We start from the raw sequence: 23,184 nt of genomic DNA, 5'->3' as shown, positions 1-23,184 counted from the left end.
ACCAGTCAAAGTTTGGGTTTTTCTTTATTTTGTAGAATAATAGTGAAGACATCAAAACTATGAAATTACACATATGGAATTATGTAGTAACCAAGAAAAGTGTTAAACAAATCAAAATATATTTTATATTTGAGATTCTTCAAAGTAGCCACCCTTTGCCTTGATGACAGCTTTGCACACTCTTAGCTTCACCTGGAATGCTTTTCCAACAGTCTTGAAGGAGTTCCCAAATATGCTGAGCACTTGTTGGCTGCTTTTCCTTCACTCTGCGGTCCGACTCATCCCAAACCATCTCAATTGGGTTGAGGTCGGGGGATTGTGGAGGCCAGGTCATCTGATGCAGCACTCCATCACTCTCCTTCTTGGTAAAATAGCCCTTACACAGCCTGGAGGTGTGTTGGGTCATTGTCCTGTTGAAAAACAAATGATAGTCCCACTAAGCCCAAACCAGATGTGATGGCGTATCGCTGCAGAATGCTGTGGTAGCCATGCTGGTTAAGTGTGCCTTGAATTCTAAATAAATCACAGACAGTGTCACCAGCAAAGCACCCCCACACCATAACACCTCCTCCTCCATGCTTTACGGTGGTAACTACACATGCGGAGATCATCCGTTCATCCACACCGCGTCTCACAAAGACATGGCGGTTGGAACCAAAAATCTCCAATTTGGACTCCAGAGCAAACAACACATTTCCACCTGTCTAATGTCCATTGCTCGTGTTTCTTGGACCAAGCAGGTCTCTTCTTCTTATTGGTGTCCTTTAGTAGTGGTTTCTTTGCAGCAATTTGACCATGAAGGCCTGATTCACACATTCCCCTCTGAACAGTTGATGTTGAGATGTGTCTGTTACTTGAACTCTGTGAAGCATTTATTTGGGCTGCAATTTCTGGCAACTCTAATGAACTTATCCTCTGCAGCAGAGGTAACTCTGGGTCTTCCATTCCTGTGGCGGTCCTCATGAGAGCCAGTTTCATCATAGCACTTGATGGTTTTTGCGACTGCACTTGAAGAAACTTTCAAAGTTCTTGAAATGTTCCGTATTGACTGAGATTCATGTCTTAAAGTAATGATGGACTGTCATTTCTCTTTGCTTATTTGAGCTGTTCTTGCCATAATATTGACTTGGTCTTATACAAAATAGGGCAATCCTCTGTATACCCCCTACCTTGTCACAACACAACTGATTGGCTCAAACGCATTAAGAAGGAAATCAATTCCACAAAGGCACACCTGTTAATTGAAATGCATTCCAGGTGACTACCTCATGAAGCTGGTTGAGAGAATACCAATAGTGTGCAAAGCTGTCATCAACGCAAAGGGTGGCTACTTTGAAGAATCTCAAATATAAAATATATTTTGATTTGTTTAACACTTTTTTGGTTACTACATGATTCCATATGTGTAATTTCATAGTTTTGATGTCTTCACTATTATTCTACAATGTAGAAAATAGTAAAAATAAAACTTGAATGAGTAGGTTTGTCCAATCTTTTGACTGGTAGTGTACATCCAAAAGAGCACGTTTCCCATTGACACTCAGGAAAAGGGCAGCCTTACAAGAAAACAATAAAAAGGATGTGTCAGACAGGTCCATTTATCTTCCAAAAACAAAACTCCCCTAGTGATGGATATCAAATGAAAGCTAAGCAAGCTGTCTTTGGAAGTTGAACGAACCCCAGCTGTGTAATAATCTCAACTTCAGGTGGAGGGAATACCAACCAACCGATTGGGAAAAAAATAGGGCAACAAATTGGGATTTTGACCATGAATTCTGGCCAACATTCATGTGGAAACTTGTCCTAGGAACAGAACGAATGGACATCATTATGGTGCTAAGAGATGAAAGGATCTCTGAGGAAGAGACGTCAAAGCCATGTGATGGTCATTATGGTTTCAGTCATACACTCATGACATTAAGATGGATACCCCATTCTCCTATTTACAATCAAATACTTCTTGGAATTCCACTTGGACAGATTCGGAAACTGCTTTCTGGCAATAGAATGTGTCACTTTGTTCCGACTAAAGAACATTATCTCAGATCCACCTTCGGATACAGACAGTCCAGGAAGAGCAAAAAGTGACACACATCCTTACTTGAACGTACCCAAACAATTTAATTGCATTTAAATCTTTAGATACACATATTTTGAACCAGATGCCCTGAAGGACATTATATTATTATATTATAAGGACATAGGCTTGGCAGCTAACTGGATACCATAGGTGACTATTTGACAAATGCTGTACATTCAATTGCAAGGGATAATCACACATAAGAGAGAATGTCTAGGCATTGAGGGTTTGTGGGACCATCAACGGCTTCTGGGTAGGTTATTTTGTGATATCATTAAACTTTGGGGCATTGAGACATACTGCCAGCTAGTCTTTTCCCACATATTGAAAACAGTCAGACAGGACAGCTTTATCCAACCATAGACACGCTGATTCAGATGTTTTTTTATAAAAACCTGGAGCTGTTTTTTTCTGCTGTCATTGCCACTTCTCCAAAGAGGGAAACAATCAAAATTGTGCATGCTTGCATGCATGGTATAAGACATGTTCTACTCAAGTATTATTTTAAAGGTTGTTGTGATGTGGAGCTTTCTATCCTGGACAATGCAAGCCATTTGACATGCAAATAGGAAAGCAACCTGGCATACAGTAAGCATGTCTGAGAAGGTGAGAACTGCCATGCCTATTCAGAAATGCATCAGTCTAATATTAGAAGGAAAGGCATACCTCAGATAGCAGCAGCAGACTAATGAAATCTCACCAAAGCATTTACATATAGCAGGGCCTTAGCAGCATCCCATCAATCAACTACCTGACAGAGGGCAGGGGGGTGGAGTGAAGGAGAGGTGCTGAGAAGGAGGGTGAGAGGGAAGAGAGGGAGGACATACTTCTCCCCGTGGCTGACTCAGTCTTCTGACACACCCCCAGAAAGCGGTGGTAGGACTCCATCTCCCCGGCAGAGATACGCACCATGGAGGAGGCACCACGCGTGTGCCGCCCGCACGCCGAACACCGCGAGGGGATGGTCTGGTAACGCAGAGAGCCATCCATCATCCCACCACAGCGGAGCGTCAAAATATCTGCACTACTCATGTCTGAGAGTGAGTCAGAGTGTGTGTCTTTGTGTTCAGGAGATGGCTTTCCTGCACACCAGCCTGTGTAGTTCCTTCCTACGCAGTGCCTAGCGTAGTCAAGGTCAGTCCAGACTCCAGCCCAGGGTGACAGTAGGGAGACAGGGACAGAGAGAGCTCAGAGCAGCTACCAGAGCTTCACTCTCCTCCCAGGCTCAGTCCTCCTGAATCACCCCTGGTCTGCTATTCAAGTCCCCTGGATGCTCTTCTCTTACAGTGCCTTCCATCTGATAGTCCTGTCTCTCAGCGCAGCACATCTCTAACAAACACACGGTCCCCGGCCAGCCTCTACCACTGCAATTATTTCTCTTCAGTCCCGGGAGCCAGGGAGCTGCTGCCTCTGACCACGTTTCTTCCCTCTCTATGCCGGGCACATGCAACAGAGGATAATCACAAACCCTTCTTACGTAACCTCTATATAAGCTCAGGTGACTTCACACTCAGGGGAGAATCTAACAGTGAAATGCACCATGTATTTCACTGTGAAGCACAACATGTCTGCTAAATGACTAAAATGTAAATGTATGCACAGAAGCAAAGGGAAACTATACTGTATAATACATTCCAATGTGAATTGATCAGGCATTTTGAACTCCACAGCTCTATTTGTGACCAAAGTTCCCACAAGGTGTTTACAGGGTAATCACCGGCCTCTCTGTTAGGTCACATTGCTGAACGTCTTAAGCCTCTAAGCACCAGAGCTCCTTACTCAAGACGTCACAAGGAAACACCACTCCACTCAACCACCAGCCCCTACCTACTGCTATCTACTGAGCAGGCTTCTCCAGTAGCACAACTAGCTTACATCACATCTGTTTCACACCACTCAGAGGCAAAAGAGCCATAGAAACCAGACCTGTATGAGTGAAAGACACAGAAAATATCCATGAAGGTTTAAAGTAGGTAATCCAGTCACTTACACATAACTGAGCCCATGGCGAGGACTTCCTGTCTGGACCGAACCAGACCGCTGAACACAACAGTCCTGCCCTGAGGGCTCCAGCTGTGTTTATGGAGAACGCGCAGAGCACCGCGGAGCAGATTCCTTACCGTGTGTATGTCTGTGAGTGTGTGGGTGCATGTGTGTTCTGTCAGAGCTCTCGCCAGAGGTCTGAGTTCAAGCCTTGTGACCAGTGGAGCTCAGGAGACTGGCATGGTTTACACCAATATCCTCAACAATACCCTGAGGCACTGGGGGCTTCCCTTTCCTTCCCCACCCAGCCCGACATTCAGCCTCTGTGCTGTGGAGTGCTGTGTGGCCAATGTGCGTCAGGAACCCAGTACAAAAGGCACGGCTTTTCCTCCTTCTGGCTGTAGCTCATTCACTGGCCTGTCCTTGTCTCAGAAGCACTTTCTCACCCCTCCCTCCCAAGACACTCTCAGTGGTCAAGGGTATGTACCACATGAGAATAATAACACACAAGAACATTATCAGTCATACTATATCTAAGTTACACCCATGGGCATCACAGTTGGTGGGCTACATTTGTAGAACTGCTATTTGCCAAGAGAGAGAAAGACTACTACTCCAATATAACTTTATACAACATCTGAAACATTCTTTTTAAAAATCTGCCTCTTCAGGCATCACCACACTGTGTGCTGTAAGAACTTAACCATTACATCATAATGTGTCCATTTAGTGTCAAAGTGATGACCAATATGTGTGATACTATAGTCTTGATGTTTGTCACAGGAAATAGGATCCAGTGGCCTTCCTGCCTTTAAAAATACATAATACACAGGTCTGTATCTTAAGCTTACCGTTCCACTGGCTGATAAACATAGATCCCTCTCGCTAGCTGATCTTAGTACACTGGTCTATTCAGGGACGACTTTAATGACAGTGATAGGGCTATATTTGGCTTTAGTGTTTACCTCTGCATACACCTACTATACACATTTACTACAAGATATCGCAAACATACAGTGCACATATCACATAATCTGATATTGCCACATTTTCCATAAAATTGAATAAAATATATGCGTAAAAAAATTACAGGTGCAATGTCCCTCCTTTCTTTATGGATGACGGAGAGAAGTCTCCACAGACTATGCTCAGATAGTTGGTTTCCCAGGCAGAGAATGGGTGTCTACAGACAGACTCCTATTCCCAAGTGGTGTCGAGATGGAGGAGGTCACTAGTTCAGATGTTGTGCTCACAGTGATTACGTCATGTGATAAGAACTATATGTTCAGTTCAACAGTATGATCTTGAATCACAGTATTGGCATCAGCTATTCTAAACCACTATGCTAATGAAACAGCATAAAAGACCAGAAAAGAAGCAACACCTGCTGTACAAGGAGAATATCAGAGCATTTGCACTGTTTGTTTTTCTACTTAAGGTCAGGGGCAGGGAGTAAATTCCATCATATGACATCACCATGTGGCTCTGTCAGCAGAAAGCTGGCCTTTACCGTTGGGACATGTGCTCTACAAACAAGAAAACAGGAACAAGACACTGGCATGTAAAAGAAAAACGTATGCCTCATGTCTGGATCCGGAGATCACTGCACACACATAGGGAGGGGGATGAGTAGTACTGTATATGTGAGCTCTGACCAGCACCGTGCTGGCAGTAAAGAGGTCCAGGGTCACACACACTGAGTCCGATACCCACACACAGTGTATTTTATTGCTTCCTGCTATTGTTATGGCGCTCACACATATTGGCATGTCAACACAAGGTCACCCTATTTTTGAAAGATACATATTGGAATGCTCAAAATGCATCTGCTTCTCCTCACAATCTATTTTTTATTCTCTCTTTATTGCTAGGACATAACTAAATTACAACCGAGTCCAACCAAATCCAAATAGCATATACAGTATTTATTTTACGTAAATGTGTTGATTTTATTTGACATGAACATGTTGATGAACAACCCTACCCTAACCATATAAAATGATATAAACATCTGTGGGAAAAGCTAGTTTCAGTGCCATTTCAATTATAAATGAGCAGTATGTCATCCCAGGTTCAGAGTTGTTGTGAACATCTGTACTATTACATTGTAGCAGCGAGCCCCACTTACCAGGGCAGGAGCAGAGCATGCATCAAAGCTCTCAACCGTGAGACGCACTGAGGATAGGAAATCGACCCAAAGATCAGGTATGCTGTGACCGCACACAATATACTTCAACCCCTTGCGAGATAGATTACGGTTCTGGTAAAAAAAAGTAATCTGCAGTGCTATTGATGCTGAATTGACACCGTTGCCTTGAGGTAATTCTTCTCACAATTAATGCCCTATCGGGGGTCGGCAAACCTTCCCACCCACATTCAGAGAGCAAAGGTTTACAGAGGTTAAAGGTCACAGAAGGAGAATGGGGAGCAGTCATCCCCAGGACTCCCTCTGTGTGTCCTAGCCTTACCTGGCCTGACTCCTGTCTTCCACCTACATGCCCTCGGTTTTTCCAAGCCTGCTGTGGAGCTTGACCCTGCTGATCTGAGGGCCACCCTGAGCCCTCTAAAACTGGAGCAGTAAGACTATATTAGAGGTCGAAATTAGGCCAGACTCTTAAAATAGATTGATGGCTCAATGGGCTATTGTTCCATTGTTTTACTGTGAGCACCAGTCAAATGCTGGCCAAAGCCCAAAGGGGGCTGTGCGAAATAAGACAAACGTTTTCCAAGAATGCAGAGAGACCCTTTCACGTAAAGAGGGACAAATGGGAAGCAGTGTGAATACAGCCTACGTCATAACAACAAGGCTGGGCTGGGTAAACAAGACCAGAGCTGTTATGACACCAGGAAGATCTATGGCTGGAACACCTACCTAACTTTAAGAGGTTAAAACATGTTGACAACCTCTGAGTGATACAAAAACCAACAGCCTATGACGTGTCTGCAGATTATATGCACTTTGCCACTGTTTGGCAATTATGAACATCGAATCACTGCAATCAATAATTTATGATTCCACATAATCTAAAATCCAAAAACTGAGATAAAGTTGACGGCATTGTTGTGAAGGGATATGATTTCAGAAGTCAGAGATGAGGAAGGAAGGCATCTGATCAGGACATTTCAGATGATGAACACCATGGCTGCTGTTCCAACAGGATAGAGGATGACCCCCTGACCTTTCCATTGTTCACTTCTCTGCGTATGGGATATAATCTGGACTTTTTATAGATCTCCTTCTGTGCCAAGGAAGGCTTATGAATGGACTATCAGTATTACAGAATGGCATGGCACAGGCCCTCATGGTGGCATCTGGTATTGATTTTAGAAGATAGCACTGGCCCTTTGGTTGCCAAGCCGATGAGGGGTGGGCAGATAGATGAAGGGAGGGACAAAACAATGCTTCTTTCTATTTATCCATTTAACTATCTATGATGTACATAGAGTCTCAATAGAATAATTGCTTACTGTAAGAGGATATAACTACTATAGTGCCAAAGTTACAACAAAATGAATGACAGACAAGTAAGCAAACATTCATCCTGAGAGAAACTATAAACATGCTCACACAAAATACATAATGTCTAGGATCGAGGTCTGTGTTGTAGAGCCAGCAGAACATGTACATTGTCACTGATCACTTGGTGAGAATCTGCCAAGAATGGTTACTCATCTGTGGAAAGTATGCTTTAAACGAAATGCCTCTGAAAACCACATATTGTAGTGATTACTCTGACATTTTAATGCGTTTTCCAGCCTTGGTGCCTTTATGATTCCCTGTCTGCTGTGTCTTTAGTCTGTGCTCATGTTTTGATGTGGTTGTATTTTCTGTTTCTATAGGCCTATAGACTGTTTCATTTCCCTGTGTTAACCACATAGTATGTATCTGGGGCCAGCCTTGAGTAGCCAGACCATGCTAATCCCCTTAGTTCAATTAGCAACGGATGACTGATGCCACACATTTCCATTCTTCTACTCTACTAAATAGTACAGAGGGCAGCCTGAAATTAGGGTTACTGCTACACTGGGCCAAAATCTTTGCATACTATGAGGCTAAGAATTTAAGTCATGTAATACTGAGTTTATATTTTCCTATATGATTTGGAGATTGAATTCTTCATATTAGATATTCTTGGGATGTGTTGGGGAGGATTGCCCTTTACACAAGAAGCAATGTCCTACTGTAATTCCCTGGTTGCTAGAGGCAACAAAACATAACATACTTGTGCCTGATCTTTTTTTCCTGAAAACTATTTGAAGGTCCATTTCAAGTAGGTCATGTATTTTCCTGTAAATATAATTTGTTTGGAAGAGCTGTGAGAGGACTATGGTCTGTATTTTGATCATTCTAATAACTCTGTTTAAAAGAGGAGTCAGCCGCTTGAATGCTACATAATTTATATCATTAATTATTCATGAAATCCATACGCCGTTACCCTAAATTACACAGCCTTCACATTCCGGCAACTATGATGTCACCTGCCACCAATGAGAGCTCAGATAAGGCTTGCATCTCTCGCTTTTGCTCTCTGTGAGTCATGGAGCCTGTTACAAGGTTTAACTGCAATTAATATCTGATGTAGTGTTGCTGACATCAGCTGCCCAGCTCACCATTTCCCACACACGCTTTTAATGTCAAATAGTGATTGAATCTGCACAGCTCTACATCCCTTACAGTTGAACAGAGGGGTGTGTCTCTAGCAGAATAAATGCCACTAGCAGAATAACGTTACTGTCGTCAGTCTCATCTTCTGTATAGGGAAGCTCATTATGAACCTTTAATTAAGAACACTGTGGGGACATTTAGGTCAGATAGGTATAATAAATTGTTATGACGACAGCAATCTATAACGCTCACCATATATGGTCCTCTGTAGCTCAGCTGGTAGAGCACGGCGCTTGTAACGCCAAGGTAGTGGGTTCGATCCCCGGGACCACCCATACACAAAAAAATATTATATTATTATAATCTGACAATGATTAAATTATGGTTAATGAGTAAAGGAGGAGGACCTCCAAGTCTATGGATGCATTTTGTTTAGGGCAAAGGGTGAGTGGACCAGAGCGCACCCTACGGGTGTGATAGTGAAATTATTGGGGGTCTCTGATAAATTGGGGGCGTGAGAGATGCAAACAGCAACACAGGGGAGGATGCTTCCATAAATCAATAGGGCCAATGCACACAAGCCTGGGCTATCTCCGTTTCTATGGTAACTGCCTGCACAGTCCCCTCCCCAATACATGGCTGCTGCCTGACTGCCTCACTAGAGCAGCGATTGAAGACACTCTGTAACAATCTCCAACGTGGCACAATAACCTACTTCCTCTGCCCAGCCCAGAAGACCCGGACATAGAATATGGAATGGGGGAAAACAAGAGGAATTGAGAGAGGGGGAAATAGGAATCTAAAGAGATGTATAGTAGGTTTTTCTGTCTTGTGGCTAATAACATTGAGTATCATAAAATATGTAATGAAACCCATAGATGACGGTAAATACTGTATATATATCTCCATGACAATACACATATTAGCTCTAAAATGTGGTTATAGTGATTTACAATTAAATTCATAATAAGAATGGGATGGGATTATCAGAGAATAGACAAATGGAATGACAAGTCTGACTGGTGTGGGGGTCCATTATAAATCTACACAAGAATAAAATATAAATCCACAAACCAGATCCCAATTTTGGGCGGCAGGTAGCCTAGCAGTTAAGAGCGTTGGGCCAGTAACCGAAAGGTCGCTGGTTTGAATCCCAGAACAGACTAGGTGAAAAATCAGTCAATGTGCCCTTGAGTAAGGCACTTCACTCTAATTAATCCTGTAAGTCGCTCTGGATAAGAGTGTACTAAATTACTGAAATGTCAAATGTAAAAATGAGTACTAGAAAACAACATACTTCAGGGTTATTTGCGTAAGGCTGACTCTGACCTTGAACTGTGTAAAATGTAAATTGAGTGTAAATTGCAACAATAATGATCAGCCCAAATCTGACATTTCTTTCCGTTTAGACCAAATATTCACACATTTATCTCTATAGTCAAGCATTTCATATCTAGGCATCTCTAAAGATGCTGTCTGGAATAGGGAGACCATGCAGGGAGCAGCTGCTGGGTATCCCCCTTCCCTCCCCACACCCCCGGTGTGGCTGATGGCCCATGGAGGGATGAAGACAAGACACTCACCGACATGTGTGATGACACAGTCCACACGCTGCTGGAACTCCTGCAGAGACATCTCATCCTCTCTCAGCCAGCAGAGCATCTCAGGGTGTGGGCAGCATCCGCTCTCCTTCGTCAATCCGCTCCGTCACAGGAGGCTGAGGCACCCTCCACACACAATGCCTGGTGCCACTCCCAGTCCGCAAGCACCTCTGAGGGATGATGTGAGAGAAGGGAAGCAACTTCAGGGTCTGAGGATACCTCTAACTCCACTGAAAAGATCTCTTCACGTCAAAAATTACAATACAATGTAGCATAGTATGTGTGTGTGCGTTATTAATAATGGATGGATACACACACACACACACACACACACACACACACACACTCACTGGGTGAGCCAATCAGGAGGATTTTACGGCGCTCTCAGGCAGATGCTCGGCTTGCTGTAATAAAGGCTGAGTCAGACACCAGGAAGCAAAAGAGAGCCGCTACCTGCCTTGGGGAGATAGGGAATCCATTAGCCCCCTAACACAAAACCTGGAGATATAGCGCCACTAAAACGGAGCTAAAGTACCGTATGGGACATGACGAAAACTTTGTTTCAAGAAAATGATTTAATTCATTATTATTATTATTATTATTATTATTATTATTGTTTAATTAATTATGAAAAGTATTGTCTAAATGGTAGACAATATAACATAAATCAAATTATGATATTCAATAATATTATATCAATTTAAAATATAATATTGTAAGTAAAGGATTTTATTTTCAAGTCATCCATTACTAGCATACAAAAACTAAAATGTGTAGATATTACTATTAATACATTTAGCGTTCCTATTTTAATGTCATGAAAGAAAGCATGATTCAATTGACATTGTTATTTTGTGCTCAGACAAAACTAAACCAATAGGCTATTTACCCTTCGTTGTGGTTTTGAAACCAATAACGGCAACCCATCCCTCTACTATTCTATACCACATTTTGATGAAAGCAAACGTGCAAGCCTAGAGCATTATCTTTTTACCACACGCCATTGCGTTGCATTGTGGCGATTGCCACAGCATTGAGAAGCCGCCCAGTAGACATCTGCGTTTCCACTCCATTACCACTGGATTCGATCATGTGACGCATAAATGGTCGTGACTGGTGATGAGAGGCATAAAATATTATCAGAATGAAAATGTATTATTTTAACTTATTTCACATACATCATTCCTAGTACAACAGCAATGACCCTCCCTAGTGTCGATGAAGAGGAGACGGAGGAGAGGAAGCCGCTTCTGACTATTGAAACGCTACTGTCGCTCAACTCTCTGATTGTCGATTCAATCAAGGTGACTAGAAGCAGCCTTGTTTTGGTTAATTGTGTAAATGAAGAACAGAAGAATAGTGCACTGGATCTGGCAAAATTGCCCATTGCCTGCTAAAGGAGTTATGGTGCTTTCAAAACAACTGGGAACTCGAAAAAATACTAGGTCAAATCATAACGTCAGTGATCTTTAGGTAGGAAAGTCAGAGCTCTAGAACGATGGCCGAGTTGGATTACCTTTCAAAATGATTTTTCCAAGTCAGAGCTAGTTTTTTCCCCCTGAGTTCCCAGTTGTTTTGAACGCTCGGAAGTCAGAGATTTCCGAGTTCCCAGTTGTTTTGAACGCAGCAAAAGATGCCAGAGTTCCTGACTTGGAATTCCTAGTTGGATGACCGTTAAACGAGTTTTCCCAGTCATACATCGTTTTCCCGAGTTCCCAGTTGTCCTGAACGCTCGGAAGTCGGAGATTTCCGATTTCCCAGTTATTTTGAAGGCAGCATTAGCCCTTGATCATGACTCTTAGGGTGTTTTCACAGTTGGGTCCTCAAGTGTGATTTCAGTGATTTTGTGTGTGCAGTGTGTGAAAACTCCAAAGGAACTCAGACCTCTCAAAAAAGCCCCGAAGCGAACCGAACGGAGACCATCTCGAGAGGTGGTCTGAGTTCGGTTCAATTGAATTCTAAGTCGGGTTCCCTTTTTTAGCGCAATGTGAACACAAAGCTCCCCAAGTTCGCTAGTCATTATTCCTGCGCCACACACTAGACTACTGCAACACCGTTTCCTCTACCATAACCACCCACTCACATTAGTGGCACAAAAGAGAGAATATGATGTGCCGGTTCGGGGGGAACACGCTGTTTTTTGATATTAATTAGCGATTGTCATGGATGCACAGAAATTCCACAAAAAGTGTGGAGTTTTTTGTTCAGATTATTTATTTGCAATATGTGATATATAGGCTAAGAGAGCTTCATCAGTTGTTTATTCGAATGTGGGGTTTGAATAATGTGAGAAGACAACATATAGTACAAAATCAATACTAGCCGCTTAAAGGGGCAGTAGCCTACATTGGGTGTATACTTTTTAATTACAGGATTATTTAATCTGCAGTTATTCTAATGCTATTTATTCTGTTATCAATAATATTTACATGTTAATAATAATATGCCATTTAGCAGACGCTTTTATCCAAAGCGATTTACAGTCATGTGTGCATAAATTTTTACTTATGGGTGGTCCCGGGGATCGAACCCACTACCCTGGCGTTACAAGCGCCATGCTCTACCAATTGAGCTACAGAGGACCACTTAATAGTATCTTCGGTTTACAATTATGTCTAATCTTTTAACTAAATGCAATCTTATCTTCCAAAATGTAAGTAGGTATATCTAGCGGTCCGATAACACGTTATGATGGAATGGCATGTCCTGCACTTTGTAAAAGCCCAGAGTGTATTGAGTGAATGTTGGCAAAATATCTTGGTTCCTTTCTAAACATAGCAATGTGAATGCAAAGAGGACTCGAACCACAAAATAGGTGAAGTGAACTGGCAAAAGAGTTGAATCCTCATTCAAAGGCAGTGTGAATACAAAGATAACTGAGATATTTAGCTTTAAAGAGGACTATATGTGAAAACACCCTTAGTTCCATTAATTGGGCCCAGCGTCGTCCAGGTTAGGGGAGGGTTTGGCCGGCTGGGATGACCTTGTCCCATCGCATTCTAGCGACTCCTTGCACGCTGACTTCGGTCGCCAGCTGTATGGTGTTTCATTGGATGAAGGCGTCTTCTGTAGGGGGAGTTTTGTTAAGATTCCCGATGCTCAACCTGAACGTTAACACGCTTCACTTGTGGTACGGTATTGGAAGCATAAGGACTTTATCTTTAATTTCAGCGAGAAGTAATTTTCAAAAAATGAAAGATTAAATTGATACACACCTTGATAGGGTTAGGGCTACAGCGCTTGTTTACGGACAACCGAAGGAAGACAAGAGGCGACCACCTATGCTAATTAGCTATTTAGTATGCTCCAAAACACCTGTGTATGAGGAGGTGTAGTTTCATCAAATGGAGGCACCCACAGTTTTATGGATCTGCAACCTGTGCAAAACTGCTACAGTAAGTGTATCTTTTTTATTTGAAGGATTCTTTGAAGCTGATGAAAGATAAGGGCCATATGTTTCGAAAGCCGTATCACAAGCGATGATTATTGACATTTCTAAACGTTAAAACAGCGTCGGGATTGTATCCTGGTTCACATGAGGCAATCGTGTGCGAAGCTAATGGCTGAGAACTGTAGGGAGAAGGACTGCAAGGCAGAATGCTGCCAAAAGCTTTCGAGAGCTAGAGGAAACTGTACCTGCACATGTGAAGCTTGGATATGTGAGGTGTGCGTTGAGAGTATTTGTGTCCAAACCACACAAATGCTGTTGGAATTGCAAAAGATATGGCCACGTTCAAATGTTTGCAGACGGGAGAAGTATGTTATTGAAGAATCTGTGAATGGAAAATGTTGCAACTGTGGTGGGGATCATACTCCGTACTTCCTTGAGTGCCCTGTTTGGGTGAAAGAGGTCAAGGATCAGGGCTGTACAGCAGACCTCCTAAATGTGAAGGGGCAAGAGACCACAGTACTGAAGAAGATATGGTGGTGAATGAATCACAACCAGTTGCAAATGTTTTACATCAATCAAGTGATCTGGATACACTCATTGTGAAGAAGGTGGATTTTGTAGCAGTTATAGCCACAGTTATTAATTGTACTGCACAAGAGTCCAAGAAGCTGGACAAAATTGTAGCCGAAAAGTTTTTGGGGCTCCAAGACTATATGGCAGAAGTACTACCAGGACTGTCACCAGAAAATGTCGCGCCCTATGGCAGAAGTACTACCAGGACTGTCACCAGAAAATGTCGCGCCCTCACAGGATCCATCAGAGCCTGTGTAGGGACCTGATTTGGATTTTGACAGAAAAACAAGTTGATTTTTGCTTAGTTTAACCTTATTATTGATAGTTTGTATGAATATTTTTTACCACGCATTATTTACTTTTTGGGGATCTTTATTATCCACCCGCACAGTAGGGAGCGGAATGAACATCAAATTGTTGCGAACGCCATTATAACAAAGAAGAAGAAGAAGAAGAACTCTCTGATTGGAGGAAAAAGATTGATGTCGTAGGCAGAAAAAGGCGTCACATCTTCTCCGTCAGAGCGGGAAAGCTACCACACATGTCAACGCATTTTATCTAGTTACAGATAACTATTTCTTTAAAACGGTGTAAAGTATTATTTCGAGCAACTTTGGGTAAGTTAGTTCTTAATACCAAAGCTAAATAGCTACTGATAATCAGTAGCTAACTGTTACTTGCAAACTGTTCTGGGAGCTAGCTAACTGGTGGTTGTTATTGTTTAGCCAGCTAGGAGCTTGTCAAAGAAAGAGAAGGTGAACGTCACCCTCTTTGACACGCAAGACAGTCAAGTATGGCTCAGTGACTAATGGGAAGTGGTCTGTTTTCTAAATCCTATTTTCAAGGAAGAGCCATGCAAGCGTTTTTGAAAGGTACATCTACACAAGGCACCAGACCTCTGAAAGAGAAAGGTGCCGGGACCAATGCAGAGAAGAAGCAGAAGTCTGTCCCCTGGGTAGAAAAATAGTAAGTTCAATTTCTCAGCAGCTGTAATGTAAGCCCTTGTGAATCTTCCTTCATAAAATGTAAATCCAGACACACAATGAACAGTTGTTATTCTTCCCATTTAATGTAGCTGCAGGCAAATATCTTGGTGACAAGTAGCTTGCTATGTTTAGTCAGAAAGAAAACCCTGCATTAATTTGATCAACTACACACTGAAATCCATTGTTTGGTTGTTTACAGTAGACCAAAATGTATGGAAGAGGTGGCGTTTCAAGAGGAGGTGGTTGCTGTGCTGAAGAAGACTATAGAGGGTGCTGATGTAAGTATCCTCTTCAGATCCATTAGTGACTTCTCATATGTTTAGGGTAAATACTGTGTGCCTGGGGTTCTGTTTTGAATATTACATAGGGTGTCCACCCGGGTGAAAATGCACTTGTGATGACCTTTCACTACCTTATGTCATAAAATACATTCTACCGGCCTCCCGAGTGGCGCAGCGGTCTAAGGCTCTACATCGCAGTGCTAGAGGCATCACTACAGATCCGGGTTCGATCCCGGGCTGTGTCGCAGCCGGCCATGACCGGGAGACCCATGAGGCGGCGCACAATTGGGCCCAGCATCGTCCAGGTTAGGGGAGGGTTTGGCCGGCTGGGATGACCTTGTCCCATCGCGCTCTAGCGACTCCTTGCACGCTGACTTCGGTCGCCAGCTGTACAGTGTTTCCTCCAACACTTTGGTGTGGCTGGCTTCCGGTTTAAGCGAGCAGTGTGTCAAGAAGCAGTGCGGCTTGGCGGGGTCGTGTTTCGGAGAACGCATGGCTCTCGACCTTCGCCTCTCCCGAGTCCGTACAGGAGTTGCAGTGATGGGACAAGACTATGTGCACGTTGTAATACAACATTTAATTGTCGCATTTCAAACTATCCTTTCGGGAGGCGCAGCTGGGAACTAGCTCTGGATGATGGTTAGTGGTGGGGTCGATAAACAAGAATTGGAGGATCCTCATCATTTAAATCTCCGGTTTGGGAAAATTTTTGCTTCCCAGTAGAAGCAGAAATGTATTGAACTTAGTAGGAAATCAACTAAATATATTGAATTGATTAGAACATTAATTAGCCCATTATGACGATAACACATGAACAAAATACATAAGTAATTCGTATTTTCCTTTTTGAAGAGGCAACGGCGCAGGAATGCCCCTGTCTGTGCATTTGTCTGCCACTGTGTAGCCCTTAGCGATGACGTTAATAACAACAGTCTTCTGGTAGATGGAAAGGCTTTCCCAAAACCTTCTCATAAAAATGTTAACTACAAAGTAGTCTATGCATACCTGGCAGAATGATATGATTATTTGCCTCACTCCAGTGGTGATTTGTTAAGCAATCACGTGTGCTACAGAAACACTGCTAACCAAGCACGGCTCTTGCTGGTGTGCACCTAAATTAAATGGTATATCTACACCCAAAAATGTATATTTCTTATTTTTCCCATACCTCAAATGGTCTCCTGATGTGGTTTAAGCATTGTGGACATAGAACCTCACATTTTGTTTTTCTATAAAAAAAAAAAGTTTCATTTGAGTGTGAAACCCTGACAAACAGGGGAAAATCTGAAACCTGGAAAAATAGAATGGGCAAAAAATAAAACCAATTTTATAAGGCCCTACATTATATGGCTCATGATCTATTCCTGGGTTAGTTTTACATCTTTTTCCAAATCAAAAATTAACTACAGGAACTGTTGGCATTTCATTTTCCCGCTAAACTGAACTGCGACCCCAAAACCGCACCATGACCCCAAAACCGCAATATGTGCCGAACCGTGGGTTTGGTGAAATGTTACCACTTTACTATCTTACCTCTATTGTTTCGTGTCCTCTGGATTTGAGAAGGAAGATGAGTTCAATGGTAAGCCTGTCAGGTAGCCTTAGTTCTCACAAAGCATCCAGCCTAGCTGACACAATGCTATATACCTGGTTTTATGACAACAACAAAAATATCAGGCCTCCACTTATTTAGTCACCCAAATTTTGACCATCCTACAAGGGTAAAAACTCCAAAAAGCTTTGAACAGATTATGATAGAGACGTGAGGTTTGGATCATTGGCTTTCTTAGTGGATTATCTACACAATTAACATTATTTTACCCATTGGTCAAAAGATGCAGTTTTGATTGGAGAACCTATATTATATCATCTCCGTTGCAGCTCCCAAATCTGCTGTTCTATGGACCACCTGGAACAGGAAAGACCTCCACCATCCTGGCTGCAGCCAGGGAACTTTATGGGTGAGAGTGACTCACCAGCTTTCCAGATTACTGCATGCAAACTCCCAATTTATGCAGACACTGCGTTCGTGTGTTTCAGCTGTACAGTGCTTGTATACACCACAGTGAGTTTTCCCTGTCCGTTCCTCTCCACAGGCCAGAGCTGTACCGACAGAGAGTGCTGGAGCTGAACGCCTCTGATGAGAGAGGGATTCAGGTGGTCCGAGAGAAAGTCAAGAGATTTGCCCAGCTGACTGTAGCAGGACACCGCACTGAGCAAGTACCAGTATCTGTATAGGGGTTAAAAATTGCATATTTGGGCACTGAAGTTGGAATGTAGTGGCTGTACAGGAACATGCTATACAAGACATCAGAGCCCTGGCTCTGCGCTTCACAGCGCTGTGTGGGTTTTGATGACAGACATTCTGAACTTGAGCACCTCGCACGACATGAAGTTTCCCCATCCCTCCCACTAATTGGGCAACTTTTACAAATGTTTTTTTTGTCTGAGTGAGGGAAATGCTATAAATTTAAGAGGACTATGTATTTTGAATGTTGAGACGTTTAGGATTATAATAAATACCTCTGATGTCCTACAAGCAAACCAAATACCCGTGACTCCAAATGTGCACTTCACATTTCCATATCATAAAACTCATGTAATATACAGTGTCAACGTTTATGGTCACTATGTTTGATGTACAGTTACAAGATGACATGTCATTATACCCTGGGTTGTTCTGAACAGAATGAGCCTATGTTTGTCTATTGTGAAGAAAATCCGCAGCGGAACACGCACCGGAATGCACTCATGACTCTGTTTTCGTGAATTGCTTTGTGAAAGCCTAACACTGTAATATTGTATTTATAACTTAGCTCAGGGATCATCAACTAGATTCAGCTGCGGGCCGATTTCTTTAAATTTTAAAATATATATTTTTCTTAAGCGGATGGTCAGGGGGCCGGAACATCATTACAATTAATTTATAGATTGCAAATTGACCGCAAGAAGCCCGAACCGATGACTAAAACATCATCACTCCAAATCTTGTGTACATTTGTATACAATTACATACAGTATGTCTTTCTATTATGCGTGGTAATACTTTGGAACAGATTTTAAAAATTAAAATCACTTGGAGCTGATTTGCTGGTCTTTTTTTAAGTCCTTTTTTATTTCCAACAATGAATTTAAAAAATGTATTTATTATTGCTCAAAATTGGGGGGCCAAATAAAATCACATCAGTATTTTCAGATTTCATTATCAACAAAAAATACAGTAAATGTAAAATGCACAAAATCAACAGTGTTTGTTTTTAGTGTTAATGTTTGGATTCAGTCTTGTCAGGTGAACTGTTGTCCTCACCTTTGGTCTAATAATTTCCCCCATAATCTCTAAACTGTTCCCTTTAAATTGCTACCATTGAAATGCATGTGTTTCATATTTCTTCTGAAGAAACATTTCAATTTAGCCTTATCCATATAGGCCAATTTCCACGAGTGTAAAGGGTTAACCTTCATTACAAGCTCAATCTACACAACAAATCAGATCATATAATACATGTACTTTCCTTACCCCCTATAACTATGTCAGCATCTTGTTCATGTTAAATTAGGATATTAAAGCCTATTTCCATTCCTTATCTCTGACAGTGGGAAACCATGCCCACCCTTTAAGATCATCATCCTGGATGAGGCTGACTCAATGACCAATGCTGCTCAGGCTGCTCTCAGACGCACCATGGAGAAGGAGTCCCGGACCACCCGCTTCTGTCTCATCTGCAACTACGTCAGCAGGTCAATTGGGTTTCAGATTCCAAGAGGCACACTAGAATATGAAACCTAATACAGGGTTTTTTGGGAGTCCATTACATAACAATACAAACTCTTTGAGACACTTTACAACATGCTGTAATAAATGTTAAATCTGTAGCTAAGCTAACTCAATTTGAATGGGATTTTATTTTCAGGATTATTGAGCCCTTGACATCCAGATGCTCCAAATTCCGCTTCAAACCTCTAGCCAATCAGGTCCAAGAAGAGCGCTTGCTAGAAATCTGTGACAAGGAGAATCTCAAGTACTCGAAGGAGGTAATGATTGCAACTGTCTCTGAAATTTTATTTTTACAAATAAATACACATCTTTTTACTTAAATTAATCATCTTCCATTTTCCTTCAATTCTGTTTTCCTGCAGGGAATTGCAGCGTTGGTGAAGGTTTCAGAGGGTGATCTGAGAAAAGCTATAACCTTTCTTCAAAGTGCTGCACGGCTGAACACAGATAATGAGATCACGGAGAGTGCAGTCATAGAGATAGCAGGGGTGAGTGCTTTAACTGTATTACACTCAACATCAGCAATAGTTACCTGTTTTATGCACTGTGTGCAGTCTTGTCGAAGGAGAGGTATCGAACTTTTGCTTCTTGCTGACCATGCTCACATTCATCTTTTTAAGGTTGTTCCCCCCAAGATGATCAACAATTTGCTTAAAATCTGTTACAAGGGCACATTTGAAAAACTAGAGATTGCTGTTCGGGTATGTACATTGGCTTTCTATTGACCCTTCAATACATATGGATCTACACAGTGTACAAAAGATTAAGAACACCTGGTCTTTCCATGACATAGACTATCCAGGTGAAAGCTATGATCCCTTATTGATGTCACTTGTTAAATCCACTTCAATCAGTTTAGATGAAGGGGAGGAGACAGGTTAAAGAATGATTTTTAAGCCTTGAGACAATTGAGACATGAATTGTGTATGTGTGCCATTCAGTGTGAATGGGAATAACAAAATATTTAAGTGCCTCTGAACGGGGTATGGTAGTAGCTTGAGTGTCAAGAACTGCAATGCTATTGGGTTTTTCATGCTCGGACAGTTTCCCGCGTGTATCAAGAATGTTCCACCACCCAAAGGACATCTAGCCAAGTTGACTCAACTGTGGTAAGCATTGGAGTCAACCTGGGACAGCATCACTGTGGAATGCTTTCGACACCTTGTAGAGTCCATACCCTGACAAATTGAGGCAGTTATGAGGGCAAAAGGGGGTGGTGCAACTCAATATTAGGAAGGTGTTCTTAATGTTTTGTATACTCAGTGTATAATGTGGCTGCTCTCTAACAGACTATTCACCAGGCCATTCTGCCACTTTCAGAACATGGTAGATGAAGGCTATGCCGCCACACAGATCCTTAACCAGCTACACGAAGCCATCATAGAGGAAGAGCTGAATGACAAGCAGAAGTCTGCCATCACGGAAAAGATGGCTGTAGGTGTTTCAAAGGGGCATAACTTGCATTAATGTGGCAATATTATTATTTCAATAATGTTGTGATGACGACGCCTACAGTAGTAGTGTCTTATTGATTTGTCTCCCTCTTCCAGGTGGTTGATAAGTGTTTAGTGGATGGTGCAGATGAGTACCTGCAGATGCTGAGTCTGTGTTCTGTGATCATGCAGCAAGCCACGCAGAGTAACTGACCCTACAACCTCACCTCTCCTCATGGACTGTTCCTCTACGTATAAATCCTAACCAACTGCTTTTTCAATACATTTTTGTATGTTTTTACTCATTAATCTAAATATATTCCTTTAAATACTGTATTTGTCAATCAGTGCTGTACAAGTCATACTTCATGGGTCAGTTTCATAGAAAAGTACTGTGTTTTCACATCTGGGCTTTCTGAGTCAGTTAGGAAAAAAACACATGTAACCATATTCTTTTATATAAAGAAAACTGAATAAAAAAACAAGATATGGATTCTTCTTTGCAGACATGCACATACTGTCCATAATATGCATCATATATACATCACATCAATGCATTTTAAAAGTAGGATTACAGATGTAACAGATCAACATTGTCAGTTTAGTGTAGATGGAGGTAGTCACATAGTAAAGACTTCACCGCCTCGCCATTGGCGCCATCCAGACATGCAGCAGCTACATCGCAAGGCCGGGAAAGGCCTTGCCTCTTCTCTTTGAGCCACTTCTCCATACAGGGATCACTATTAATCTCACACATTATGTAGAATGAATGCAGCATGCCTGGGTCATCACAGGGATCAGGGCAGCTTGGCAGTTGTTGCGCTTCAAGCACTACCAGCAGGCTTTCAGGCATGGAAAGGTAGACTCCATAGGGGTCCGTGCATGACTCAGCAGAGCATTTAATGTTGTTGAGGTGACTCTGGATAACATTTGAGCAGCCAGCTCTGTAAATGGAAGGCTGCATCACCCAACTGCACATCGCCGAGAGGTTGTCCCATGAGTTTGTGAGGTGTCTGTGGTGACAATCCCCCTTCTCACCAACATCCATAGTTCAGAGCTCTGCAGTACGGTTGCATCATCAGTGCTACCTGGAAAGCCTACTTGAAAGTCCCAGAATTGACTTTGTCTGTTCATAACTCCCTGCACCACCGTGGAGGGCTATCCTTTGCTGTTTGGCGTTGAGATTTCACAGACATATGAAGGGAATTAATGACACCCACACAATGAGGGAAACCCCATTTTGTGTTGAACATGGCAGCAATTTTCTCCAGCTGCTGTTCACTTGGCTGATGAATGAGTGGCTTCAGCACTGTCACAATGATATTGTCTATATTTAGTATAAATGTGATTACTGTGGGGCTGCTCGTGCCAAGTAGGTCACCGATAGAGAGGTAGTCCAAGTTGGTGGCTAACCATATAACTATTGCCACACATTTCTCCAGGGAGACATGACAGGTGGGGTCTTTTACTTCCGGTCTGAGCTTGTCACAGAGTTGGTAGAATGTGTCGAGCCAGTCTTGAGGCTGGAACTTCATCACAACCCTCTCCCGTGAGTCTGACAGGCTCCGCAGGTGTGTAGTCTTGAGAGGGAGCTTGGTGGTGGCTGAAACTAGAATATATATATATATATATATATATATATATATATATATATATATATATATATATATATAGCAGTTATGGATATTTGAATTCCCAATTTTTATTTCATAAAAAACCTGTTTAAGAAGTTGGGACGTTTGAATCCCCTATTTGATTCTGCCTTTGAACTACTGCATGCGTTCTCTTAATACGGACACGTGATATGTCAGGTTCTGACTGCACTTACTGTATGTGGACGCTTATTCATTTTGTTGAGGATATAGCTACATTTTATGTCTGAAATGAAGTTCGATTTCCATTTATCCATGATGGGGAAACTTTCTGAGGTGTTATGAAAGGGAAGGTGTGTCTTTGCTAATTTTTAGGTGGTGCAATGATGACCATACCAATAGGAGAACAATTTTGTTTAAAAGGGCACTGGAACTTGATGGTTCTCCATTTACCTGTCATGATTAATTAATGACCATTCTTTTAATTTGTATCATTGCACAGAAGGTGACAGAGGTGATGCGCAACCTGACGCCCAACAACTCCCCAATGTGCTCTCCCTGCAAGCATGGTGACAAGTTCATCCCATCCCGTGCAGGGGCCAAATGGAGCATCACAGGATTAATCAATGTACAGTATGTCACTTTAACATCCTACCCTATGAATTATGATGGGTAAATCCATTTGAATTCAATCACTTTTTGAAAGCACCCCTTTTGATTTAAACAAAAACTTCCATACATATTTGTCTATTGTAGAAGTGCTCAGAAAGTGACTTAAAGGTGGATAAAAGTGCTCAAAGTTGACCTATTTTGCATACCCCACCATATTATGAGACATCCATGTCTTCATCACTGGAAAATATAAGTTAACGGTTGGGATTGA

General features: G+C 42.1%; 2 protein-coding genes across 2 annotated transcripts in view; one reads left to right on the top strand and one right to left on the bottom strand.

Moving 5' to 3' along the window:
• LOC311149091 (guanine nucleotide exchange factor DBS-like) overlaps positions 1–4,152 on the bottom strand; it is a 64,140-nt gene extending 59,988 nt beyond the window's left edge. The window contains exon 1 of the mRNA XM_084186202.1: positions 4,071–4,152. Within this exon, the coding sequence (XP_084042328.1) occupies positions 4,071–4,086 (16 nt within the window). The 5' untranslated portion in view covers positions 4,087–4,152. The remainder of the gene's footprint in view (positions 1–4,070) is intronic.
• Positions 4,153–14,748: 10,596 nt separating this feature from the next.
• On the top strand, positions 14,749–21,194 carry LOC311148575 (replication factor C subunit 4-like). The gene is made up of 11 exons (XM_084185559.1): positions 14,749–14,851; positions 15,080–15,200; positions 15,420–15,498; positions 17,383–17,462; positions 17,598–17,717; positions 19,096–19,239; positions 19,413–19,533; positions 19,639–19,764; positions 19,897–19,977; positions 20,597–20,710; positions 20,827–21,194. The coding sequence occupies exons 2-11, from the start codon at positions 15,088–15,090 to the stop codon at positions 20,920–20,922; spliced, it is 1,074 nt and encodes a 357-aa protein (XP_084041685.1). The 5' UTR covers positions 14,749–14,851; positions 15,080–15,087; the 3' UTR covers positions 20,923–21,194.
• Positions 21,195–23,184: the final 1,990 nt, after the last annotated feature.

The sequence above is a fragment of the Coregonus lavaretus genome (genome assembly GCF_964263955.1).
Source record: "Coregonus lavaretus genome assembly, chromosome: 21".
NCBI lineage: Eukaryota > Metazoa > Chordata > Actinopteri > Salmoniformes > Salmonidae > Coregonus > Coregonus lavaretus.
The sequence above is the reverse complement of the archived record's forward strand: the minus strand, read 5'-3'. Positions and strand labels throughout refer to the sequence as shown.